The sequence below is a fragment of the Durio zibethinus genome, chromosome 16 (assembly GCF_047325235.1).
Source record: "Durio zibethinus cultivar Kanyao isolate XHJ-2024 chromosome 16, ASM4732523v1, whole genome shotgun sequence".
Lineage (NCBI taxonomy): Eukaryota > Viridiplantae > Streptophyta > Magnoliopsida > Malvales > Malvaceae > Durio > Durio zibethinus.
This window is the reverse complement of record NC_143177.1, coordinates 23,484,555-23,509,711: the sequence shown is the minus strand read 5'-3', so window position 1 is coordinate 23,509,711 and position 25,157 is coordinate 23,484,555. Positions and strand designations below refer to the sequence as shown.

Genomic DNA, 25,157 nt, shown 5'->3' with positions numbered 1-25,157 from the left:
TTGTCTGCTGTCTGCATTTTTGTTTTTATGAAGCTGTTTCTACCTGTGTGTGTCCTGTCTTTTTTGGTTGATAACAACAAAATTTTGGTGAAGAAAGAAGACACAGATCTCATTGGGCAGATAATGATTCAATATCCTTGCAAGTTGCAACTAAGTAGGGGTTATCCTCGAGGATTTATATAAAGTTTCATAGGTAAAGTTTATAAAATATTTTATTATAAATGAGTACATAAAAATTAAAATCGATTGATTGAAAATTTTTATTATAAAGATCGTGTAAAATTTGAAAAAAATTTAATAAATTTTGATATATTTATTAAATAAAAATTTTTAGTAAAAATGTTGATAAAATTTTTTCATTAAATAAGTATTGATCAAATTTAAATTATAAATAATTTTTTTAATAATTTTTTTTACGTATTATTAATTTTCACATTGAATTTTATTAATTTATCAATTTAAAATTTTTTATTACAATTTTTATTTACACATTTCTAATAAGAAAATTAAAAAACTTAAGATGTATTATGGTTAAAATTTTAATATTAAATATCTTCGAAGATTATTTATTTTAATTAATATCAAGAGATAGTAAAATCCATCATTTTCTATTAAAATTTAAGGATCTTTTAGCTTTTTATTATTCTACTTTTTTTTTCAAAAAAATATAAAATCAAAGACAGCAAAATATAAAGCATCTATCTTTAAGTTTTGTGCCCCAAGCAAGCCACCTCGTATTTTATATATATATAATCTTCTATCCTGCATAGAATAGAAGTCGGAAGCTAGCTTTTATATAAAGGAATTTTTTTTTTCAAATTAGAATTGGAATTTGATTACGGGATCTATCAGTTGGGCTCAGTAGTTTCAACGAGGCCGAAGTCATTGTAGTCGCAGAAAAAAGAGAAAGAAAGATGACGCCGCCGGAAAACAAACCGGTGATCGTTAGAAAGTATTTGCAGAAGACTTGGAACGTGAGTTTCTGATAATTCAGAGTGCAATTGTGAAGTATCCTTTTGTCTCTATGGATACGGAATTTCCTGGTATAATTTTTAAGTCAGATAAACAAATCATCCAAGAGGACAATCCTGTTATTAAGTATCAGTTCATGAAATCCAACGTGAAAGCGCTTAAGATAATCCAACTCGGCTTAATTCTAGCTGATTCTGATGGTAATTTGACAGATTTTGATACTTTCTTTTGTTATATAGGAATTTAATTTCAAAGATTTTGATATAGAAAAAGTTGGTTATGTTAAAAAATCGATTGAGTTACTTAAACAACAAATAAATCGAATTTGTGAAGAACAAAGGGAAAGGTATTAATTCTAGAAATTTTGCAATAATGGTTTGGAATTCTAAATTGATGTTCAATTGTTTCGAAGGCTTGAATAGGATCATCTTTCATAACGCTTGTGATTTTGAGTTTTCAATCAAAATTTTAACTCAACGACCACTATATGATATCAGATTTTTCATGGGACAATTGGTTTATTTCATTGGTTACAAAATTTTTTATATTAAGCACACGTTCAGGTTCTTTGATATGCAAGGTGGCCTGGAGAAAATAGCCAAAGCTTAAAATGTTGCTCATGTTACTGGGTTGAGCCATCAAGCAGGATTCCTCACTCTTCACTGTTTTATGGAGCCTAAGAATTCCAGGGTTTTTGAATGCAACCAGCTGAATCGAAGGCTGCATGCTCTCGCATTGCACTGACTGATTTCAACAGTAGGATGACAATTGTCCTTTCTAACTTCTTTTTATATAGTTTATGACAAATTTCCCCTTTAATTTCTTTTTGATCGTTTTCTATAGTTTGTGCTGTTGTATTGAATTTTTTTCTTAAAAATTCTTAACGTTACTTTCAACTCAACGTTACTTGAATTTAAGAATATAAATAACACATTAATATTCACAAACTATTCGAATTCAATTTAAATAAATTTTGAATTCTATTCAATTATTATCGAATAAAATTTAAGTTAAAATAACTTCACTCATCAATCGAATTAAAATCAAATATTTTTACATTCAATTCAAATAACTCGTAAGTTTAATTAAATTTTTATATTTAAATATATTTTATTATTTTAATTAATAAAATATCTCAAATTTAAACTCAAACATAAATAATCAAATTTTTATCACATATAAAAATTAAACTTATTTTTACATGTTAACCAATTTTAATATAACAAATTTAAATAATTTAATTTTTATCTCGAGTCAAATGCAAGTTATAAAAATAAAATTCAATCAAATTCTAATTGAATTTCAAATTTCAAATTTTTAATCGAACTCAAACTTAAATTTAATATTGTATCAACTCTAATTCAATCTATTACACCTCTACTTGTTTTTTAAAATTTTTCAGTTAATTTGACAACCAATATATATATACGGCTTAATTACTCTACAAAAGGTAATGTGCCTTTATAAATCAAGTTTGTTTGCCAATAATGGACTTGCTATTAGATAAATCAAGAAAATTAGAGATTTTTAAAATCCAAAAGAACAAAACTAGAAAAGTTTTGAATTTTCTTTCTCAATTAGAGACCAAACCAGAATATATGGATAAGTCATCCGCCCACCCATCTTTTTGACCCGCATTTACACGATTAATTTTTATTTTCTTAGAAAATATTTAAAGGAGATTTGACATATGATATCAGCTTATTATATGAACACAAGTCAACAGAGAAACTAAACCTCCATGACCAAAGCAGCACTGAGGGGGTGACTATCCACCTACCACCACCATACGCAAATACCACTCTTTTTTCTAATCAAGATTTTCCAGTTGAGGAGGTTGTGTTGCCCTGCGAAACCAAGTATTGAAAGCTGTGACCAAGTGGGGGCAATCTTCAACATTTCTGGTTGAGAAGCTGAGACATTGCTGCAACAACACTTGTGCATCTGACATTGGTAGTGTTGAGATGATTCTCAGGAATGTCTCCTCTAATTCCAGGTACAGCGTTTTATGACTAGGCAGCATAGTTGAGACATTGTCTTTGCACACTATCAGAACAGGAAGCCAGTCTTTGACAAGCTTCATTCTAACCTGAAATTTTTGAGACTAAAGTCATTTTAACCACCTATGATGGGCAAGATTATGAGAATACTTGAATTCTCTAAAACTCAAGCATCAAACATTCATTACAACCAAGGTTTCAAATGAGATAAAGTTTCTAAAAATCAACTGGAAGCCACGGGCAATTTCCCAGTAAAACTCGGCCTTACCCTCAAATCTTGTAAGAACAAATAACTCTACCCTATAGCACTCTGCAATTTATCATTCAAATCTGGAGTCAACACATGTTCAGACCATACTTTTGCTTTAAAGAGAAATTTTAATAGTCTTTAGAAGATCATTTTCAAAGTCAGAAACAAAAGTACTCATATGTCAAGAACACTTGTTAGATCTTAATTACATTAAGTTCAATGATTTTTGACAAATGAAATTATAAAGGACCCAGCTGATATGACCATTTTGTATGAAATACTAGAATTGAGTGATTATCAACTGATTTAACGAACTTCCTTGAGTAGGAATACCAATCAAGTGGGCGCTAGATCACCCAAAGACACCACCTTTGATACATTCGCTCCTTTAAACAGGACTGATGGCAGACCACATTTTGCTAGTCCCCATATTTATGTATTAACAGGTGGCCAAAAATGCAATCAAGGCCTGGTGTGAAACAATTACCCTAACTTATCATTCCATGAAAATTTTCAAAGACTCTAATGTTGATTAACTGAAAACATGAACTTTCTTTCAGCAACTGATTGAACAGAACCAAATTTCTTGTGGTTTATATACTTTCAGAATCACTTTGAGCTTAAAAAATATCTGACCAACAATATGTTTACAATATCATATAGGCAATCCATACTCCATGGTCACCTAGACATGAAAACAAATAAGCTTGCTTCAACTTCGCGATTTTATCCATCATAACTTTTAATTGAAATAAACTTGTTCCTCTGTGCAAATAGTTCCCATAATAAATAATTCGCATACCTAACAAGCAGCCCTCACCAGCACTCCGTTAGAAGTGCCAGCATACTCATATAGATTCCACCAACAAAACACAACTTCGCAATTATCAATTCATTGGACATTGTATAATAAACACCTGCCTATTCATATAGTCAAAATGCTTCCAAGAAACCAATACCTGTTTAGCAGCCAATATTGTTCCGGCAGCAACTGCATTGGCAAGCTTACAAGTACACCGGAGAACGACAGCAGGGAGTCCCGGAACAATATTCCTCCAAGCATCATCCCTAAACGCTCTCTGCAAATCCGCTGTAAATGTAGCCTGCTCACTCCATTCCTTCACAGCCGTATCTGCCACCCTCAACTCAATCATTCTCTCCACCAACCACAACAAATGCCTCCCATTAGTCATCGCCGTATGCAAATTCAACCTCTGTATCGCCTCCGTCTCATTATGATCCCCTCTAAAATCAGGGCTCGAATACTCCTCCAAACTCTCCTTCACAATCTTCAAACTCACCTCGAATGCCCTCTCCAAAACCCTCCTTGCAGATTCCCGCGAGGGAAAATCCCTCAGAAGCTTAGCGACAAATGCCTTAACAAACGCCATATTGGGATGGTTATGAATCGCCGCTATAATCAAGCCGTGCAACATTTCTTCACAAGAATCATCTTTCCCCGGTGAAACTCTGGCGAGAAGTTCCTTTGATTCTTCCTCACGCAATAAAGGGATCAACCTTAAAACCCTCTTCTCCTCCTCATCACTCCATGGCACGGCTTCCAAGAATTGCACGCATGATTTTACGCAATCTTCGAAGAGTAATTCCAGAGCCACGGGGAGGATTTCGAGTGCGGTGGAGGCTGAGTCGATGACGGTAGCGAAATCGTTCGTGTAAAGTAGTTGAAGGACGGTTAAATGGACGGTTATGGAGTTTTGATCGTCGATAACGCCAATATTTAAATAAACTAGGTTATTTCTGGAATCTGCGGCGGCATTGTTGCTATTTGTGTCGGCGTTTGTTTGGTGTTGCCAACGGTCAGATAAAAGCGCCGCGAAATACTTGGCGCGGCTGATGACGCGGGAGTGGAGATAGATCTGGATGTCGGATTGATCGGAGGAATCCAAAGGGGTGGAGTAAGGAACGAGGGAATGGTCGACGAAGAGGCGAAGGACGACATCAGCGGTGGAGCGGTCGTTGAACGAGGAGGTAATGGTGCTGGGAATGGTGGTGATGGCTTTGGCGGAGGATATGGTGGACGACAACGAGGTACAGCGAAGATTGTCGGAGGATTCAGAGATGCTTTTGTCGGGGAAGGTTTCGAAGATTGCGGCGGTGGAGAAGATGCGCATGGCAGAGCTGTGGTGGTGAGGCACGCGCTGACGCTTTCGTGAGCCGTTTGGTAGCATCGTGGAGTTTATAGATGAATTTCTTCTAATTTTGGATTTGGATGAGGAAACGAGAAGGTACACATGCCGCGGGAGCCATGGAACGAAATGGGGGACGATTTTCACTTTCACTAGTTTCAGAGGACAGGTGGCATAACTAGAAGGCGACTTGATTGTTCTGTACGGTTGCGATATGGGGAGGGGGGGATTTTTTCCGTAGAAAAGATATTAACTGAGGCAGATTTCATTTTATTTAGCTTGAGCTCTATCTATTAATCGTCGATTTTGGGAAAGCTTTTTCAGTCGATCGTTCATTTTCTACTTCGCTTTTAATTTATTTTAAAAATTATTTTATTACCTTTGCATAAGCAATTTTATATTGAATTCATTAATATAGTCAAATGAAGTGAAGACAGGATGGATTATCAATTCATTTTTCATATCTTTATATTGTTGCGACCTCATCGTAGTTTTGCTGAGGACGTTCACTCAAGAGCCTTCTCGTTTCCGACAACGAAGACAACGACGACGGTTATTTCTTTTTTCTTTTTTTTTTGTACTTTTCATATTATTATAGACAAGTGGATGAGTCAGTCACTCCGTCCTTGCTTTCTTGACGAGCTTACGTGGAAACGTTATGCGAGCCAAACCTGTTACGCCCATTTTTTCGATTAACCCTTGATCAGTACGACAAATTTTTTGGGTCCTTCAAATAGTGCAAGTCCAAAGTGTAGTACATATAAAATTGGCTCGTCCTCCTTCAGAGAAGGGACTCATTTAATATTTTCACTGATGTTCTATTAAGAAATTATATTAGAATTAAATATTTAATTTTTAAATTTATTTAAAATTATTAAATATAATTTATTTTTATTTAAAATTATTAAATATGATTGAAAATCACTTATATAAAATTTTATCGAGTTTCATATATATTTTTTATTAATTATCAATTATTTAAATCAAATCATTATTTTTTATCTTATATATAAAATAAAAATAAATCTCAAATACGTAAAATAATACATATACATCACATTTAAATATTTTTCTTTCATTAAAACTTTTTTCGCACACTTCACAATTTTTTTGCCTTTTTCTTGTACATAATTAATTTAAATATTAAAATACATTTCAAAAAAATAATTTCAATATCTCATGTCTATGCTTTCCGAATGCAAATTCAAACCGTACAACTTTCAATAACCTCATACCAATCTTCTTCAACTAAGATACAAAAAAATATCATAAACAAAATCAAATGAAGAACAATCAACAAAAACACAATGCAAGTGTGGGGCATCGCAGTGTCTCCGAGATCCAATCACTCTTACGCCTGCAAATCCCACAAAATTTTGTTGCATGACGGGACCCAAGTCCCAATATCATTGCATAATTAAATTAATTAATTAATTAATTAAAACTTAATACAATAAATTTAAAATTTAAAATTTTATAATTCTCAAACATCTTTCTTATCACTATCAACATTCCATTCATCTCCAACACATACATATATAAGAGTTTAGAAATATAAAAATTTAAATTGAATTTCAAATGAATAATGTGATTAGTATTAATGCCGCGTTTCAATCATACAATTAAAAATGTTCAAAATATCTTTGACACAACTTTCTTTCTTTTTTTTTTTTTTGGCAATGCTTGTTGTGCCAAGGTTGGACTGCCAAGAAGCAATAACAAAATTGATAACAGCAATTTCTGTTAATTTCAATGATTAAAGAGTTTGATTTTTTTAAAATAAATTTTTAATTTTAAGTTTTGTAAATAAAAAATATAAGTGTTGAGATAATTTTTTTTATGATATTCGATTTGATTCAATTTAAAATTAATTAAAATTTTAAATAATTATCAGACATAAAAAATATTAAACCTTAAAAATGACAAAAATGATAATATAAGGGTAATTTTATTACAAATAAAATATAATAATAATATTAAAAATATATTTTTTTATAATTTTAATTACAAACAAAATTTAATAATAATTTTATATTAAATAAATTTTACTTAAATTAATATTTGAAATCAATTAATAGTACAACAAACTGAACTGTACCACACAAAAAAATGCGAACCATAAATGTTGAAGCCAAATGACAAGAAGAGGTTTTGTTCAACTTCCGGGGAATTCTAGTCGGGTTAAATTGTGAGCTGCGTAAAGTGCTCATTGGCCATGGTCCCCAGAAACGCTAGTTGAAATGAAGAATTATAAAATCGAACTCCTATTTAATAACTTTTTTTTTTTATGGACCGAACTTTATTGGTAAAAATTAAATTACTTGATTTTGTTACTCCACATTATCATAATTAAAAGTAATAAATTATTACTTAAAGATTCATAGTAGTGCTAAAATCGTCATTTTATTCTTTGATTAAGGAAAAGAGATCAGTGAAGGAGGGCTTTGAACGTTTGGTCGTTCCAAGTCATGTTAGTCATTTGAAGCACAATAAGAGCAAATAGATTACTTAGGGAATTTCACAATTAGTTTAGATTTTATGATAGTTGAGATTGATTTGAAATTGTTTAATGTAAATTCAACGAATAAACATATTTATAAATATATAAATAACAGTATAATTTTAAAATATTTAAAAATATTAAATAAATTATAATTAAATAAATTTAAATAAATATAAAATTATAAATTGATAATGTATATACACACACTACCAAACACCAAATAACGGTACAAATTACATGAACAAAGGTCGAAAGCCCTTAATTAAAAAATCCCTCATAAAAACAAAATTAAAAATAATAATAAATAAAATAAATTATAAATAATTAATTTTACAAATAATAATAATATAAAAATATTATTGATATCGAGCTCTAGGAGTAAATATTTTAAAATCACAAGAAAAAAAGTTATTAAAAGTAAAAGCAGAGAGTGTTGTTTTTTGTTTTTGCTCTCCAACACTCAAACTAAAGACTTGAATAAATGAGATTCGAAAGAGATGAAAATAAGAAAGTAAAGAAAAAATATAGATAAGATGGATTGTACTCAGGTGTAGGGTTTCAAATAACAGTTGTGTAACAGCATTGCGGCCGCTATTTTACGGTTTCGGTAATCTCTACCACCGTTACGTACTCAAAATTCGATTGTGAATGAAATTTACAATCATAATGGCCGCGAGCAGTCATTGCAGCCGATCAACCTCGACCGGATGGGGTGCTTCCTAGCCCCAATAAGTTGGTCATTTTCATTATGGATTTCAGAGAGAATTTGGCATGAGCTCGTGGAAAAGCTCGGATTTCCCTTTTCATTTCTTCTTGTTTCTTGAAATGGGAAGCTGTGCCAAGTGCGAAGATCGTTTGTTTCTTTCTTTTTTTGTTGGGTCAAGGAAAATCACTTTGGTTGGTTCCTTTTTTTTTTTCGGGTCAAGGAGAATCACTTATTGGATTATTTGCTTGCTTATTCCACTTCTTTCAGTGCGAGGACCGTCAGTTCTCATTCTTTCTTTTAGATATTCAACACTAATTTTTTAATTAAATTAATTATAATATTTATTAACTTCATATAAGATATATTTTTTCTATCATATGTATTTATAATATTTATATCTTTGAACTTCATAAGTATAATAAAAAAAATATTTATAATATGCATTTTTATTCTGAATCGTCACTACAAAACATGAAAAAATCATTTTAATTTATAAATAAAAATTAAAATATCATAAATTATTTTAAAAATTATAAGTACTAATTTTTATTATTATAATTATAATTACTAAATTTTATAATAAATTATAAAAAAAAAAAAATTTACGACATTGATAATCGTAATTATCGTAATAATCTCCGTTATATACGCAATCACGACAAACGCGACGTGATCGAAAACGTATCCACAACCGTAATTTGAATCCTTGCTCAGGGGATTTTATTTATAAATCTAAATGAAAGGTTTATGGGATAAGATGATAATATAATTAAGTTGACGTGGTACTACGTATTAAATCGATATAAAAATTAAAAATGTATTTAATTATTTATTAATAATTTTTAATAAAAAAATTAATTTATCCTTTAAACTTAAAATATACCTAATAAATATTAATTTTTATTATTATTATCCAACAACAAACAATATTTAAACGAGTTACAAACGAACGGATTCTAAATTATCGTCAAACAAATTTGTTCATAATCATTAAACAAATCAATCCTTAGTGCAGAATCTGCTCGTTTAGTAAATGAGCTTGGAAAATATTATTCGAGATTTTTAATTACGTTTAATAAGTTAACAACATTGTTTACACAGTCAACAGTGGCATTCCCGTAATAAACCTGCATATGCAAACCCAATATATTTACAACCCATCGTCTCCGTAACTGGAAATCAACTTGAAACTCCATTTTTTTCTCTCTGAAGCACCCAAACCCCTCCGACCCCTAACTTTCCCACTCTTCAAGCCCTCATTGGAATCTTTCTTTCTTTCTCTCTCTTAACATTTTCTTTCACTTTCCCGAGAAAATTCAATATATCGCCGGAACTAATGCCGGTCACCGGCGAAACCTACGACGACAACAAAAGCAACTCTATAACTCAAATTCTTTCATCAAAAACACCGCTGTTCAACCTTAAACTCTACTTAGTAATCTCCATTCTCGTAGTCTTCATTCTTCTGTTTTCTTTTACAATCTTCCTGTGTTTCCGTTTAAACAGAAACTCGCGCAAGCGGAGAGTGAAGCATAGCTTAGGTCTAATCCCGTTGGTCTCTAAAGAGATCGTGGAGATAAAGGCGTTAGATCAAAATGTAGATTGCTTTACTGACGAGGGTAAAACTGGAAATGTGGTTCCCAAGAAGAGTAGCGAAGGTGTTAGCGATGATACCTCGGGAGCCAGTGACTTGTCGGCGGATGTTCAGAATATCGGGTGGGGTCGGTGGTATAGCATGAAGGAGCTCGACATGGCGACACGTGGATTCGCCGAGGAAAATGTGATCGGTGAAGGTGGATACGCCGTCGTATTCCGAGGCATTTTGCAAGACGGTTCTGTCGTTGCTGTAAAAAATCTGCTTAACAACAAGTACGTAAACGAAGCTTCTTATATTCAGTATTCACTTTTGAGATCGTGCTTTACTCTTTTGTTTCTAGGGAATAAGACAAAGCAATTACCGGGAAAATCTTTCTCTTGATTATTTTATTATCCATGCTAGATCCAAGACAGATTGTTAAAAATTGTTAAAAATTATGTTTTATGTTCTTCTAATTGCAGCTTTGACTTTAATTTTTTTTCTGGTAAATGGGGTCCAACATTGTAATTTGACTAAAATCTTCCTTCGGTGGCGTGGTGCTAGGAAAAGTAAAAATGGTTGCTCTGTTCTTTATTTACTTTGGTGTTCCTTTATTTTAATATTAAAATAATGAAACTTTTTTTTGACTTTTTTTTTCTTTTTCTTTGTCTTTTCTTGTTTTGTCCTTACTGTTGACTGGGAAATTTGAATCAAGTTTTGTTAATTTATTTACTTACTTTAAGCAAAATTCCTGTTGCATTGTTGACAGGGGCCAAGCAGAGAAGGAATTCAGCGTGGAAGTTGAAGCCATTGGCAAAGTGAGGCATAAGAACTTGGTGGGTCTAGTTGGGTACTGCGCTGAACGTGATCGAAGGTAATTTTTACATGTGCCACTTGACAGACAAACCCTTATATCTTTAAATGGAAATGAACTGGCAATACTGAATTACTACTACTACTATTTATTCAGGATGCTTGTGTATGAATACGTTGAAAATGGGAACTTGGAGCAATGGCTGCATGGTGATGTTGGGCCTGTTAGTCCTCTTACGTGGGATATAAGAATGAAGATTGCAATAGAAACGGCAAAAGGGTGCTGGGTTTTCTCTCTCTCTCTCTCTCTCTCTCTCTCTTTTCGTTTTTCCTATCATATGAAGCCTTATTTATGTTGCCTCTGCTTGAATGTTGAACAATGAGCGGAATACTTTTGGTTTCCCAAATGCTGTTTCATGCTAAAAATCAATTCGACTTCTTTTTCAAAGTGACATACTGCGTACCATCTTACGCAGTATTAATTGTGTCATTTGTGTTCCTATAAGTCTAAGGTTAAATTTGTTACTTATTATCCTTAGACCTTAATGATAGGATCAAATCCAGTGACAGGAAGAAAAAAACTGAAAACTGAAAATTGCTATAAAGTCTTTATAGAATACTTGAGAAATTTCATCAAGTCCTTCTATACCCTGATGTATCTTCTTATTGTAAATTTTTACCAGTCTCTAATCTTAAAATGGCATCTACTTTTGAGCTGTTTTTATTTATGAGTGTTCTGCTAAAATGGGTAGTATTGTGTGCATGTGTGTGTATTTAACTTTTGTAAGCAGTGGATGTAGCTCACACTTCAATCCTTTTTCCCTCCACTAAATTGTTATGTTTCTTGTTTCTTTTGCAGGTTAGCTTATTTGCATGAAGGGCTAGAACCTAAAGTTGTGCATCGTGATGTAAAATCAAGTAATATTCTTCTGGACAAAAAGTGGAACCCAAAAGTATCCGATTTTGGATTAGCCAAACTCTTGGGATCTGAGGCAAGCTATGTGACTACACGTGTCATGGGGACATTTGGGTTTGTTCATTTTCATAGTCCCATGTCTATATTTTGGCAGATGAAAAATATATTTATGCCCTTCACCCTTCACCCTTCACCCTTCACCACTGGTTCTTTTTGTGTTATATTTGTTGTTTCTCTACAGTTATGTATCCCCGGAATATGCAAGCACCGGCATGCTTAATGAGGGAAGTGATGTCTATAGTTTTGGAGTTCTACTCATGGAGATAATTACCGGGAGAAGCCCGATTGATTATTCTAGGCCACCTGGAGAGGTAAAAACAGTGTTTCTTTTGCAATACCTTCATTGAATGCCAGAACACCCTAATAATACTTTTTCTGTTTGATGTATTTCAGATGAACTTCGTTGATTGGTTCAAAGGTATGGTAGCAAGTCGTCGTGTAGAAGAACTTGTGGATCCGTTGATTGAAGTTCAACCCTCATCTAGAGCTTTGAAACGAGCATTGCTTGTTTGTCTCCGCTGTATAGATTTGGATGCCAATAAGCGCCCAAAAATGGGGCAGATTGTTCATATGCTTGAGGCAGATGACTTTCCTTTCTGCTCTGTAAGCCCTCCTGTGACATGCTTTCTGCATAGCCTTATCATTAGTCCATGAATATTAATAACATACAATACCTTTATTTTAATGGTTTGTAGTCAGTTTAATTCTAATATTAAGATTTGATTGGTCCTGCTGGTCAAGAAAAGAATATTCTCATTTACTTTCCATGAATGTCAATGTCCTTTCTGTTCTTCCTAAATACTGAGATTTCAATAAAGGGAGCCATTTGGGTTTGTTGAGTTTTAGATGTCATAACTCTTTTTATCACTCTGATAAGACATACTGAGTCCTTACTACTTAGTGCATGCTGTTTATAAACGAGTAGTTTTATGCACAGTGAGCTCTTAAGACGTCAGGTGTGCCATGGGCCAACAGATGCTGATACTTAATATGTTAAAAGAAAACCTTAAACATGCTAATGTAGTAATCTAATTGTGGTTATATCCATAAGATCATTACCCGTTTCTATTTCTTTGGGAAGACTTTTTCATCATATAATGGTTCTGTCTTCCCCTGCTTTCAGCTGTTTTTGATTTGTTACCTGTTTCATTTTCTGCAGGATCACCGGCCTGTGCAGGAGAGAGATACTGTTCCATCTTCTGTGCGAACGTCCATGAAAGTGGCACTTCTGAAGCACGTTGAGAATGTTAATATAGAGAAATCGAGATGAAGACATTATGGTTCCTGAGGTAGATTATGTTGTAGAATAAGTTTTTCATTAGTTTACATGAAAATATTACATGCCTTGTATGTGCATATATGCATATATAATTTTGCTTACTTAGATACTTTTTGTCGATACACTGCGGCATTTTAGATTTCAACGAGCCTTGTAAATACGCACTCGCCTTTCAATAATTTGATGTATGCCAGTCTGTTTAAGGATGTCAATCCTCTTACATTGATGAAACCTTGACATACTTGGTGTCTGCCAAAGACTTGTTACACTTGTTTATATTCGAGTGACAATCGTTTTTTTTTTTTTTTCACTTCTGCAACATGTTCCGAGCACCAATTATTAACTAATAAGCATCTGTAACTGCAGGTAAGTTCTTTAGAGTTTCTGCTTTGACATTCATGGTATTTGATGTGAGCAGAGGTGTAAAACTTCTTTCTCTCGTGATTTACCAAAAAATCCCACACTGTGGATACCATGGAGAATTGAAACTCGTGAATTCATATATTATTACTCCAGCAATTTTAAACCCGCCACTGCAAGTATAGAATCACCATTAACTTATCTGCAACTTAATTTAGACCTTAAACACTGATATCTTACCAGATTAAGAAGAAGTGCCTGAGAATGAAAAACCCGTATGGCAAATGATAACTCCAAACAGAAGAGGAAATGCTTCAATAATATTCGGTTACCACCTAACAAGGTTATCTATGGACCATGTTGCTTTCGCCGACGACGTCGAGTAAACTACACTATGGTTATTATTGATGCGGACACCGGATATGTCATTGTTTGTTGAAATAGCCAATCCCTGTTGTTTTTAGCAAGAAATGGCATTACCTTTTGCCAGGATGAGTGAACAGCTTAAATCATGTTACTGCTTCCGAAAGGGAGCCCCATACTGGTAAATCAATTCTGCAGTTGTCTTTTTGTACTGTCTGCACGCCTCTGGAAGTGCACTGGGTAGTTGGTATCATGTGGCCATGGCTGTGTGAAGGTTATCATTTTGCGGTCACACCATTATAGGACTCCAGACCAATAATCTCGCTTTATCTTACACATGTTCTCTCCAGAATCCAATGGCAAAACAGATAACTCCACATTTACAAAACACTCAAAGCCCCAAATTATTCCCACTATCTTTCTCTCCCATTCCTTTAGGCGATTCAAGATTAAAAAGAAAAAAGGTAGTTATAGAATCGCATCAAATTCCAGATCTGCTCCAGAGACAAATTTAAGAAATTTTCGAGAAAATTAGGAATCTAATCGAGCACTTTTAGAGAGGGAAGGGAGAGGTTGGTTTGAGTATGGAGGGGAAGCTGATAGAGAGGTTGGAGGCCGCCGTGGCGAGGCTGGAGGCTCTATCGGCTGCTGGAGTCTCGTCGAGGGGATTGCCGGATAGCGGTGTTGAGGTGGCTTCAGATCCGTCGATTGTGGCGTTTGACGATCTGATGGCTCAACATGTGGCTAGGGTTTCGGATGCTGCGGAGAAGATCGGAGGTCAAGTGCTGGATGTGACTAAGATTATTGTGGAGGCTTTCTCCGTGCAAAAGAAGCTACTTATTGAGATTAAGCAAACTGAGGTTACAGTTTTACTTGGTCTCTTTTCCTTAAAATATAATCAAATTTTGTTGTGCCCACTTGTTTGATTAACCTTTTTTTAGTTATTTTTTAAAAAAATTATTTTATTTTTATGAATTATTTAAAATCCAGTGAATTCGACTCAGTTGTAATGTATTTATAGCTTAAATTGGGTTGTCGCGATGATTCAGCTTTTTATCCTTTTACCATGCAAGTATCGTATTCAGTGGCTCTATTATGTTCATGAAATTTTGAATGCATTCCCTTCTGTTGGTACAGAAACCTGATATGGCAGGCATGGCTGAATTTCTCAAACCACTTAATGAAGTGATCACGAAGGCTAATGCTATAACAGAAGGGAGGCGATCTGATTTTTTAAACCACTTGAAGAGTGCTGGGGACAGTCTTTCAGCTTTAGCATGGATTGCTTACACTGGCAAAGATTGTGGTATGTGAATGTATGTTGTTGTCTATGTTTACATAGTTATATCTGTACAATGAAATGGCTAGTTTGCTCAATGAGGTATTCTTGTGTAGTGTGTAGCATAAATCCTAACTTATGTGGAGCAAAAACAGGAGCCTGATTTACACTATTTGTTTAAAGTGTGGATTTATATTCCTGCCTTTGTTCAAACATGAATTAGGCTCATGTTTTCAACTAATCACCCATATGGAAAAAGTATGACCTCCACTAGTGCATTTCATGCTTAGGACTTCAGCAAAAGAATACGAGTGGTGGTGCTTCTTGTTGCGTAGGTCAGCATATCCAGTGAAGGTCTTGCTATGTGCAAACAGCTTTTTAACAGTTTTATATGGCAATAACATATGATCTCCTGCCACTTGCTGTTTGATATTTGGTAATGCTTTTCTTATTCAAGGTATGAGCATGCCTATTGCACATGTGGAAGAAAGTTGGCAATCGGCTGAATTTTACAGCAACAAGGTACTTCTTTATTTGTAGGAAGCCAGCAACTCAGAACTGGAACACTGCCATCCATTATGTATGTTATCTGTTGCCTTGAAGCTTAAGGAATAAAATTAAGGAACAGCATTGAATGCAGAACAAGGGTGCTAAATCTTCTTATGATTTCCATATGTTAACATTTTCTTCTCTTTTTCTTAAAAATTTGGGTCAATGATGTTATTGTTATTGGTCAGATCAACCTCTCTTTTTCATGTAATTGAATTTTTCCCAGCAAAGATATGTGTGTATGAAGAGTAAGAGGCTTTAATTTAATATGTTGAAATTTGCTGAGTCAGTAATACTACCATATATACATATATAAATATTTGTTATGTTTGATGCTTGTAGGTTTTTTTGTAGTAAGTTGATTAACACATTCTGTTTGTATCGTTTTCATCTAACATTGTCCATTCAATTGATATGATCATACATATGAGCAAAATGTCTAGTTGTTTGGTGCTGAAAGATGTATTGTAAATATCAGGTTCTTGTAGAGTTCAGAAACAAAGATCCAAACCATGTTGAGTGGGCAAAAGCTTTGAAGGAGCTTTATTTACCAGGTCTGAGGGATTATGTCAAAAGTCATTATCCTCTTGGTCCAGTGTGGAGTGCTTCTGGTAAAAGGGCATCTAGTGCTGCAACGAAAACTCCTACAACTGGTGCTCCAGCGGCTCCTCCTCCTCCTCCACCTGCTTCACTTTGCAGCTCGGAACCTTCTCAACCTTCTTCATCACGTCCTAAACAAGGGATGGCAGCTGTTTTCCAAGAAATCAATACTGGGAATGTCACTGCTGGTAGTCTTCTTTCCCCTCCCTATCTTCTCTGTTTTCCTGTATCTTTTGTGTTGATATTGCGCAACTATGATATGATTCTCTTCATGTCTAGGCCTGAAGAAGGTTTCTACTGATATGAAGACAAAGAACCGTACAGATAGAACAGGCATTGTTAGTGCCGGTGAAAAGGAAACACATTCCAGCTCATCTTCTTCCTCAAAAGCAAGACCACCGAAACTAGAGCTGCAAATGGGTCGTAAGTAAGTGTGCATGATTTCTGTAGGATTCTCTTAACTTTTATTTAGGTAGTTGGTGGTGGTATTTGATTTATTAAGTGTCTATTTCTTGTACTATTGGCAGGTGGGTTGTTGAGGACCAAGTTGGAAGAAAGAACTTAGTTATTGATGACTGTGATGCCAAACAGTCTGTATATGTTTTTGGATGCAAAGATTCCGTTTTGCAGATTCAGGGTAAGTTTATTGTATGGTTTGCATGATTTATGAACACCACATTGTAGTTTCTTTTACATGTGTAATTTTTTGCTTTGGCCCTGTGATTCTTTTTGTTATTTGAAAGAGATGACTATTGAAAAGTAAGAGCAACTTAGCATTGTTGTGATATTATGCAGGGAAAGTCAACAATATAACAATTGACAAATGCACTAAGATGGGAGTGGTATTTAAGGTTTGTAGGATGAAGACAAATTTTCAGCATTTATATTTTTCAGAAGCATAACATTTTCTCATTTACGCTTGACAGGACGTTGTGGCTGCTTGTGAAATAGTAAACTGCAATGGTGTTGAGGTGCAATGTCAGGTATCTTTCTTTTACTTCTGACATAAATACCTTGAAACCAAATACCGAGCATTTTGTTATGCTCCATAAATTAGCACACAATGGGTTTTTGTTCTATGCTCTTCGATTGATATTGTTCTACATACTAGTTCTGTAATTAGTGATTGACAGTTTTAATACTTAAGGTTATCTACTCTGCGGCTGTTCTAGGGTTTTGCTCCAACTATTTCAGTGGACAACACATCAGGCTGTCAGTTATACTTAAGCAAAGATTCTTTGGGGGCATCTATAACAACGGCAAAGTCAAATGAGATCAATGTATTAGTACCTGCCGCTAAGTCTGATGGTGACTGGGTAAGTTGACAAGTTTTTTCTCGCGTTTTTTTGAACCTTTTGGCTTTAAAGGTTTCCTTGATTAACTAAATTCTCCATCCACCTGTTTGGAATTCATTTATTATACTTGTAGAATAGTTGGCATCCATTGGGTTGCCATGTCCTATAAAAACCAATATTTGTATTAGAACTGCAATATTCATGTCTGCCAACTGCTTGTTCTGGATATAAATTGAAAGAATATTAATAGCAAGACCAGGAATGGCAAATGCAAATTACAATTTAATTATAAAATTGAAGTCTTGATATAAAAGGGGTTAGCTGTTACTTTGGAAAGAAAAGGAATGGCATGGTTACTTGGGTTTCCTTACAACATTGTTTATCGTTATGATCACACAACCTAGAGAAAAGTAAGCAAATAAAAAGAAACTGGTTTTGTAACCAAGTTCAATTTTATGCAGTGCTTGGACTGTTACATGTTTTGTGTTGTAGGGGGAGCACGCTTTGCCGCAACAGTATATCCATGCATTTAAGGATGGACATCTTGAAACTGCTCCAGTCTCCCACTCAGGAGGTTAATTGAGTCTTCCTTTAAGCTACAGCTGAGGGTGGCTTTGATTTCTTTTATACCCTTGATTCAATCGCTGTCTGTTTTTTATTCCTTCAGTTTTCTCAAACTGTTTGAATCTCTTCCATGATCTTTTTTTTTTTTTGATGAGTTTGAGCTTTTTGCAACTTTTATGTTGTAATTGGAACTTTAATTTTAATGTTCTACATTAAAAAAAGGCCAAACTTGCGTGTCGTAGTTCATGGGGCTGTCCATACATGTGGTCCTCCAAATCAACATCAAGGGTCGAGTGTGCTGAATTTGTTTGTATTTGAACGATAGGATTGGGCCGGGATTCGAACTGTCGCCATACGAAAACCGGTCTTTCTACTGCTACTTCTATTTCGTTCTTCAATGGGAGATCAGTTTTTTGAAAGTGGGGTAAGCTGCCTGCAATGCAATCCTTCGTTGTTGGTGGCTCAAACTCTGCACAGTCGATTCACCCTTCCTTTTATTCCAATACGCATACAGGGAGGAGAGAGTGACACCAGTTTCGTCCGCACAGAAAAAGAGTCGGAGGATTGCTGCTTCATTTGTGGATGATACGGTGTGGTTATAAATTTAAGATTATCTCAACGGAACAACTAAAATTAAAAGATTAATTGACAACCGTTAATAATTTGTTTAAAAAAAATTAAATTCTTAATTTTAATAATTATAATTCAAATTATAATTTGAAATAAAAAAATTAGTTTAGTAGCACAAAACTGAAGTCTTCGGATCTAATGCCATTATTGCGGTAGTATAGAGAGGTTTCAGCTACTAGCTCTACTCATCTATTGGCCGAAAAAGAAAAAACCTACTAGCTCATTCCTGGAAAGGGCGTTGATGAAATACAATTTGATTGGTCTTAGAAAAGAAATGAGATCACCCCATAACCTTCGATGAATGGTCCTCCTCTTTGCCCCCTCCTTACTGCCACGCCCAAAGTAAACAAGCAAAAAGGAAAACCAGAAAAACTACGTCATTCAGGGGTAGAAAACCAGAAAATTGCAAAGGACAATCGGTCCCAGTCCCATTCATGAGGTAGTTGAAATGTCAAATTTCCACTCAGAATCGGACCCCGCTTTGAGTTTTCTATACTATTCCGAAAGGCCAAACTTTTTCCAAGCCCACTTTCCTTCACCATTTCTCTTGTTTTAAATGTTTATAAACTAATACTACTGCTGCACTGCTGCTGCTAAATTTGCCCCTTAAACAGTTACACATCACATCCCCTTCAAGTTTCAAACACTCAGCTTGAGCAATAAGCAATACTCACTGGTCAGAAAAACACTTCCACTTGAGTCACTTCACACACACACACACACACTCTCTCTCTCTCTTACCTTTAATGGCAACTCTCTTGATCTTACTCTCCCTCTCCCTCCTCCTTGCCTCCCTTCACTTCTCAAGTAAGTTTCCTACTACCAAAACGACAACCCTTTCCTTTTCCTTCACCAGAAAACATCAGAAAACAGCATCACTATCAGTTACTTCATTTTCAAATTTCAACAGCTTAACTTAAAACTTGCCTTAGTTTCATGATTTGGGTTTTTTTTTTTTTTTTTTTTTTTTGTGAATAGGTTCAGAGACGTTTATTGGAGTGAACTATGGCCAAGTAGCAGACAACTTACCGCCGCCATCAGCCACCGCAAAGCTTCTACAATCCACGTCGATAGAGAAGGTTAGGCTATACGGAGCGGATCCAGCCATTATCAAAGCTTTAGCTAACACTGGAATTGGAATCGTTATTGGAGCTGCTAATGGAGATGTTCCTGCTTTGGCCTCGGATCCTAATTCAGCTGCTCAGTGGATTAACTCGAATGTTTTGCCCTTTTACCCTGCTAGCAACATCATCCTTATAACTGTTGGCAATGAGGTCCCTTTCCAAAATCACCATTTACAATTTCTCTTTTTTTTTTCCACTCTGCAAAAGATTAAAATAGCTATGTTTTTTAAGAGAAAAAGATTTTTTTTTTTTGTTACTTCATGATTAAAATTTTTGTTGTATTGACAGGTTTTGACTACAAATGACCCGAACCTGATAAACCAGCTTCTACCTGCAATGCAAAATATCCAAAGTGCCCTTAGCGCGGCCTCACTCGGCGGAAAGATCAAGGTTTCAACGGTTCATTCAATGGCGGTGTTGAGTCAGTCCGACCCACCATCTTCCGGGTTGTTTAGCCCGAGTTATCAAACGGCATTGAAAGGCTTGCTTCAGTTCCAGAAGGACAACGGGTCCCCTTTTGCTATTAATCCATACCCATTTTTCGCTTATCAAAGTGACTCAAGACCTGAAACGCTTGCCTTCTGCTTGTTTCAACCTAACGCGGGACGAGTTGACTCTGGAAACGGGATCAAGTACATGAACATGTTTGATGCTCAGGTTAGTTACGGTTAAACACATTTGCTTGGTAGTTTCTTTTCTTTTTACAGCATTTGTTTCCAAAATGCATTTTCCAAAGCCGAAAATTTGGGATAATAAATGAAATTAGTAATCTTTTACAAGCCATGTATGGAAGATGAGAATATTTTTGTGTAAGTTTTTAATTTGATTATTATTTAATTGTCGGTGGAATTATTTCATTCACGTGTGAACCAATTTTTTTTTTATATCGGCTGAGCTGAGTTTTGTTTGAACCAAGCCCCGTAAAAAATTGACATGTGTGTCGATAGACAACAGTCTGGAACAAACGTGGGACAGACGTTGATTCTGGTCACTGTCCACAACATTGGCGTAGGATGTTGAAAGCTTAGATCGCATGAATTCTTTTGTTTTAAATTGTCATTGTTTTGATATACATTTTGATTCAAACCCACAATTTATTTTTTCTTTGGTAAAATTGTGGAATTGGTTTTTGCTTTTATGCCAAATAATTTGAAGAATTTTAGTTTTATACTTTTGGAGATTTAGAATTTCTAGGTCTAATTGAAGTTTATTAGTATAGATATTATTTTACTGGTATTATATTGACTTCATTGACATGATGATCTGGGCAGCTGATGATGTTATCTTGTCGCAAAGTTTGATTAAGTTTCCATTGAAAGGGAAGATCTGGGCTATGTTATTTTGTGAATTTTTGTTACTATAAAATGACTAAAAAAATCATTGTGCATGTACACAAAGCGTGTGATATATTCATTTGTGTGAGAAAGAGTCAACTCTAGGCGTTTGAAGTGGTCTGGTGCTCCCTACTAAGTATTATATCTCTTTGATTCCTCTTGGCTTTTTCATGGAATAATGGGAGGCACTAAGTGTAGTTGATGTGACTTATTGTGCTTGGTGACAGGCTGGCCATGGCAATAATTCTAAGTTAGATCTTCCAGAATTTTGTTTATGGTTGGATGTGGAAGGATAGATCATACACATTTAACAAAGGTCCAAAAAAATCTTACCCTCATGTTTCTGGAAAAGGATTATAATCTTACCAGAATATAGTAATTCGGCCACTAATTATGGCATTTAAATATTTACCGTTAGTCCTAATTAACTGAAAATTGTTCTGTTTGAATTTGATTTAGCATGCTGGCTTAGCAGTTGATCCATCAGTTGGCAGCTGAGTGACTTGATTATGATGCGCAGGTTGATGCAGTGCATTCTGCCTTGAGCGCTATGGGGTTCAAGGATGTTGAGATTATGGTTGCTGAGACAGGATGGCCGTATAGCGGGGACAGTAATGAAGTTGGACCTGGCATGGAGAATGCAAAAGCTTATAATGGGAATTTGGTAGCACATCTGAGATCAATGGTTGGAACTCCATTGATGCCAGGAAAATCTGTGGATACATACCTCTTTGCACTTTATGATGAGGACTTGAAACCAGGCCCTGGTTCTGAACGGGCATTTGGACTTTTCAGGCCTGACCTTTCAATGACATACGATGCTGGGATTTCAAAGAATAGTCAGGTGAGTCAATTAATTAATTTATTTTAACAGAAAAAAAAAAGAAGAAAAAACCATTTCAATAATGGTGAAGAAACCATTGTTTTATTCTTAAAGGAGCTTTTTTACAATCTTATAAGGTTTCATCACAGGGGCAAAAAGCTGATAGAAAGTTGTTTACAGTTGGGTTTCTTGTAAATAGTGGGAAACACTGTACAGGAGACTAGATGAATATGAACGTAAAATTTGAAGCCAGCTTTAAGAGATGAAGTATTGTGGAAGCTCAAAGTGATCAGACAATAGTCCAGCGTTATGCAGTAAAATTTATAGTGATAATGGTCCCATCTTAAGGCATATGACAAAACCAGTTTAGAGTAATTTTACTCTAGTAATCACAGCTAGGCAAGGCATGACATTAATTTTGAAATATACTTTAGGTACCACAAATCAGGTGCTGTCTCCCGAGCTGTAAAAAATGCAAAATCTTATTTCCATTAGTCTTTTAGCCTCTGAAAAATGAATTTCTTCCACCAAATAAAGGGGTGGTGAAAATGTTCTTAGAAAGTTTCTAAACTTTTTGAATTGCATGATCCATTGTAGTAGCTGCTATGAGTTTTAGGAACATGTAAGTAGGCTACTTGAATTCCTTGATGGCATGCATTTGTGTGGCAAGTGATGTTCTTTCATGCTTTTTCTATGTTCCAGACTCCGTCAACACCGTCAACTTCTGTAACTCCAGTAACTCCACAACCAAAACCAACTGCAACTGGTTGGTGTGTGCCAAAGGCTGGCATTTCTGATGCTCAATTGCAGTCAAGTCTAGATTATGCCTGTGGCCAAGGCATTGACTGCAGTCCAATCCAACCTGGAGGCGCCTGTTTTGAGCCTAATACTCTAGCATCACATGCTGCTTATGCCATGAACCTTTACTACCAGATATCTAGCAAGAATCCATGGAATTGTGATTTCTCACAGACAGCAACACTAACATCCCAAAATCCTAGTAAATATCTTCGCTCCATTATATCTCAGTTCTATAAAATTGATCTTTTACATCAAAAGTTGCTCATTTTATGGTTCGTTTAGGCACATGTTGGTGGGCAAACGGATAAGTCTAGGAATCAAAAACTGTCCACTTTTAATGATATGAATAGACTTATCAAAGAACCCATGGAAAATGGACTTTTAGTAAAGATTATGCTCTCTTTGTGGTATTGCTGATAGTATCTGCGCAATCTTTAAACATGTTATCCTTAAAGAGTTCTAGCTTTAAGGGGTTTGTCTTTGACATTTCTCCATTTGGGTTTAGCATCCATTGGGAATCTGAAGATTATGAAATTTTAGTTTTTGAGGTTTATTACTGTCTTGTCATATAGAATAAGCTCCAATACACTTTTATCTAGTAACCATGCCTTTCTCCAAGACAAGCATCTCCTTTTCATTGTTTGTTCTTTTTTTTTTTTTTTTCTGAATGAAAAATTTCCTTTGAATGCAGGTTACGATAATTGCATCTACCCTGGTGAGAGCACATGAAAAGGCTGATGAATGTAATTTGAAATTGAACAGTTGAATAAAGGGTGTGGGCCTTATGTACCATGTGGGTCTTGTTTAAAAGTTTTAACTGCAAAGTTCTTCTCTAACCTTTGATCTCGATGCATTAGTGTAGCTTTTCTCTTTCTTCCTATATTATTTAATCTAATAAAGTTAGGGGTGAAGAAAATTGTGGATAAAGTGCAATTATGTTGTTGAAACTTTGGTTAAAAATGGGGTCCTCCTTGCTCCTTTCTTGTCTGTGTGCCATGTTATCAAGCATCCAATTATACATAGATGTATTATAGTCTATGATTTTGGCATTTTCTATGCCCAAACTTTTGATTTATGTCAAGTTTCAGCTGATTTTCTTTACCTGTTGTGTTCTGAAATTACAAACACTGAAAGGATTGCGAAGTTTTGCTTCTTAGTCAAAAATCACGTCTGCATTGCTCTTTCTCTGTCAGCTTTCAATGTAATGTAAGGTTTGGTTATGGAGGTTTTGTTTGCCTGTGCGAAAATTGGTTTCTAAATCCCAAAGATTTCAGAAATTGCTCTGGAATAGCACACTCTTGTCTTTCTGGTGCAAATTGAATTCAAGCTGTCCTGAAAAAAATTCTCAGACTGACATTGTGTACCTGTTGAAAACAACCAGGCTTCTGAACTTTTTAAATGGTCCAGGACTAGGAGACTGAAAGGCAAATGTACCTTGGGAAAGTTCCCAAATGGTGGGTGACAGTCACTGATTTTTCTACTAAAAGGACTGGTGAAATTTTTTTTTTTAAATTACATTTTTGAACTTATCTAAGACATGATTTCAACCATACTGATTCAATATGATTCATATAATTAGTCTTGCACTATGACAAAAAGGGTTTATTTTGTTGTTGTTGGATTTCATTTTTTGCCTTCCGCTTTTGGTAGCAATTTTCATTTTCTATTGTTGTCAGTGGCTAAGCTGTCTGGCTTTCTTTCAAGAGTAACGGAACAATTAAATTTTATTTCTTTACAAATTACACAGAACTGAAGAGGAAGGAAAAGGAAATGATCCTGTCATTCTTTAATTTATTATTATTGTTTTTTTTTTTTTTGTTTTCACTGTCAAATTCTACTTATTCCTACTTAATCATTTGAAAATGGCAAACACCAAAAAGAGAGATTGGTTCTGCATCTTGTATATCATGGCAATGGGAAGACAATGTTGGTGGTGTCAACCATTTGGCAACAGGCCATGTCTGAAACTCATATAACATCAGCTTTAGACCGTTTCAAAGCATAATGATGTTATAATTACATTATATGTGTTTAACATAAATCAAAATTTGACAATTATAATGTCGACTCCTATATTTGTTTTCTGTTGTCATCTTATGATGAGCAACTCCCATGGAATGGAAGACTGATTCTGTTTTAGGGGTTGACTTTCAAACAATCATCTTCTTTAAACATTTGATTATGTCAAATACGTATCTCCAAACTCAACATAT

The 25,157-nt window shown here is 34.8% G+C and overlaps 4 protein-coding genes, 1 long non-coding RNA gene and 1 pseudogene across 6 annotated transcripts; 4 read left to right on the top strand and 2 right to left on the bottom strand.

Annotated features, from left to right (window-relative positions):
• The first annotated feature begins 27 nt into the window (after positions 1–27).
• Positions 28–1,854, top strand: LOC111298719 (putative CCR4-associated factor 1 homolog 11 pseudogene; annotated as a pseudogene).
• Positions 1,855–2,521: 667 nt separating this feature from the next.
• On the bottom strand, positions 2,522–5,577 carry LOC111296761 (BTB/POZ domain-containing protein At1g63850-like). The gene is made up of 2 exons (XM_022891204.2): positions 4,182–5,577; positions 2,522–3,061 (listed from the first exon to the last, which is right to left on the bottom strand). The coding sequence occupies exons 1-2, from the start codon at positions 5,409–5,411 to the stop codon at positions 2,783–2,785; spliced, it is 1,509 nt and encodes a 502-aa protein (XP_022746939.2). The 5' UTR covers positions 5,412–5,577; the 3' UTR covers positions 2,522–2,782.
• Positions 5,578–9,752: 4,175 nt separating this feature from the next.
• LOC111296750 (putative receptor-like serine/threonine-protein kinase At4g34500) lies at positions 9,753–13,463 on the top strand. The gene is made up of 7 exons (XM_022891197.2): positions 9,753–10,447; positions 10,924–11,028; positions 11,125–11,247; positions 11,827–11,997; positions 12,125–12,254; positions 12,337–12,546; positions 13,103–13,463. Exons 1-7 carry the CDS (start codon positions 9,915–9,917, stop codon positions 13,211–13,213), a joined length of 1,383 nt encoding a protein of 460 aa, XP_022746932.2. The 5' UTR covers positions 9,753–9,914; the 3' UTR covers positions 13,214–13,463.
• Positions 13,464–13,702: 239 nt separating this feature from the next.
• LOC149514460 (uncharacterized) lies at positions 13,703–13,952 on the bottom strand. The gene is made up of 2 exons (XR_016328765.1): positions 13,823–13,952; positions 13,703–13,755 (listed from the first exon to the last, which is right to left on the bottom strand). It is a non-coding gene; the product is annotated as an uncharacterized LOC149514460 (long non-coding RNA).
• LOC111296734 (cyclase-associated protein 1-like) lies at positions 13,746–18,488 on the top strand. 2 transcript variants are annotated; one of them, XM_022891179.2, is made up of 10 exons: positions 13,746–14,805; positions 15,083–15,251; positions 15,682–15,746; positions 16,252–16,561; positions 16,653–16,800; positions 16,901–17,010; positions 17,169–17,224; positions 17,300–17,356; positions 17,546–17,689; positions 18,161–18,488. In XM_022891179.2, exons 1-10 carry the CDS (start codon positions 14,530–14,532, stop codon positions 18,245–18,247), a joined length of 1,422 nt encoding a protein of 473 aa, XP_022746914.2. In that variant the 5' UTR covers positions 13,746–14,529; the 3' UTR covers positions 18,248–18,488. The 2 variants fall into 2 exon arrangements, with proteins under 2 accessions (XP_022746914.2, XP_022746922.2); XM_022891187.2 differs by having other exon boundaries at positions 17,521–17,689; positions 18,161–18,301.
• A 520-nt stretch (positions 18,489–19,008) lies between these two features.
• Positions 19,009–23,931, top strand: LOC111296719 (glucan endo-1,3-beta-glucosidase 7-like). The gene is made up of 6 exons (XM_022891160.2): positions 19,009–19,669; positions 19,841–20,136; positions 20,275–20,643; positions 21,841–22,164; positions 22,846–23,143; positions 23,636–23,931. Exons 1-6 carry the CDS (start codon positions 19,609–19,611, stop codon positions 23,671–23,673), a joined length of 1,386 nt encoding a protein of 461 aa, XP_022746895.2. The 5' UTR covers positions 19,009–19,608; the 3' UTR covers positions 23,674–23,931.
• Positions 23,932–25,157: the final 1,226 nt, after the last annotated feature.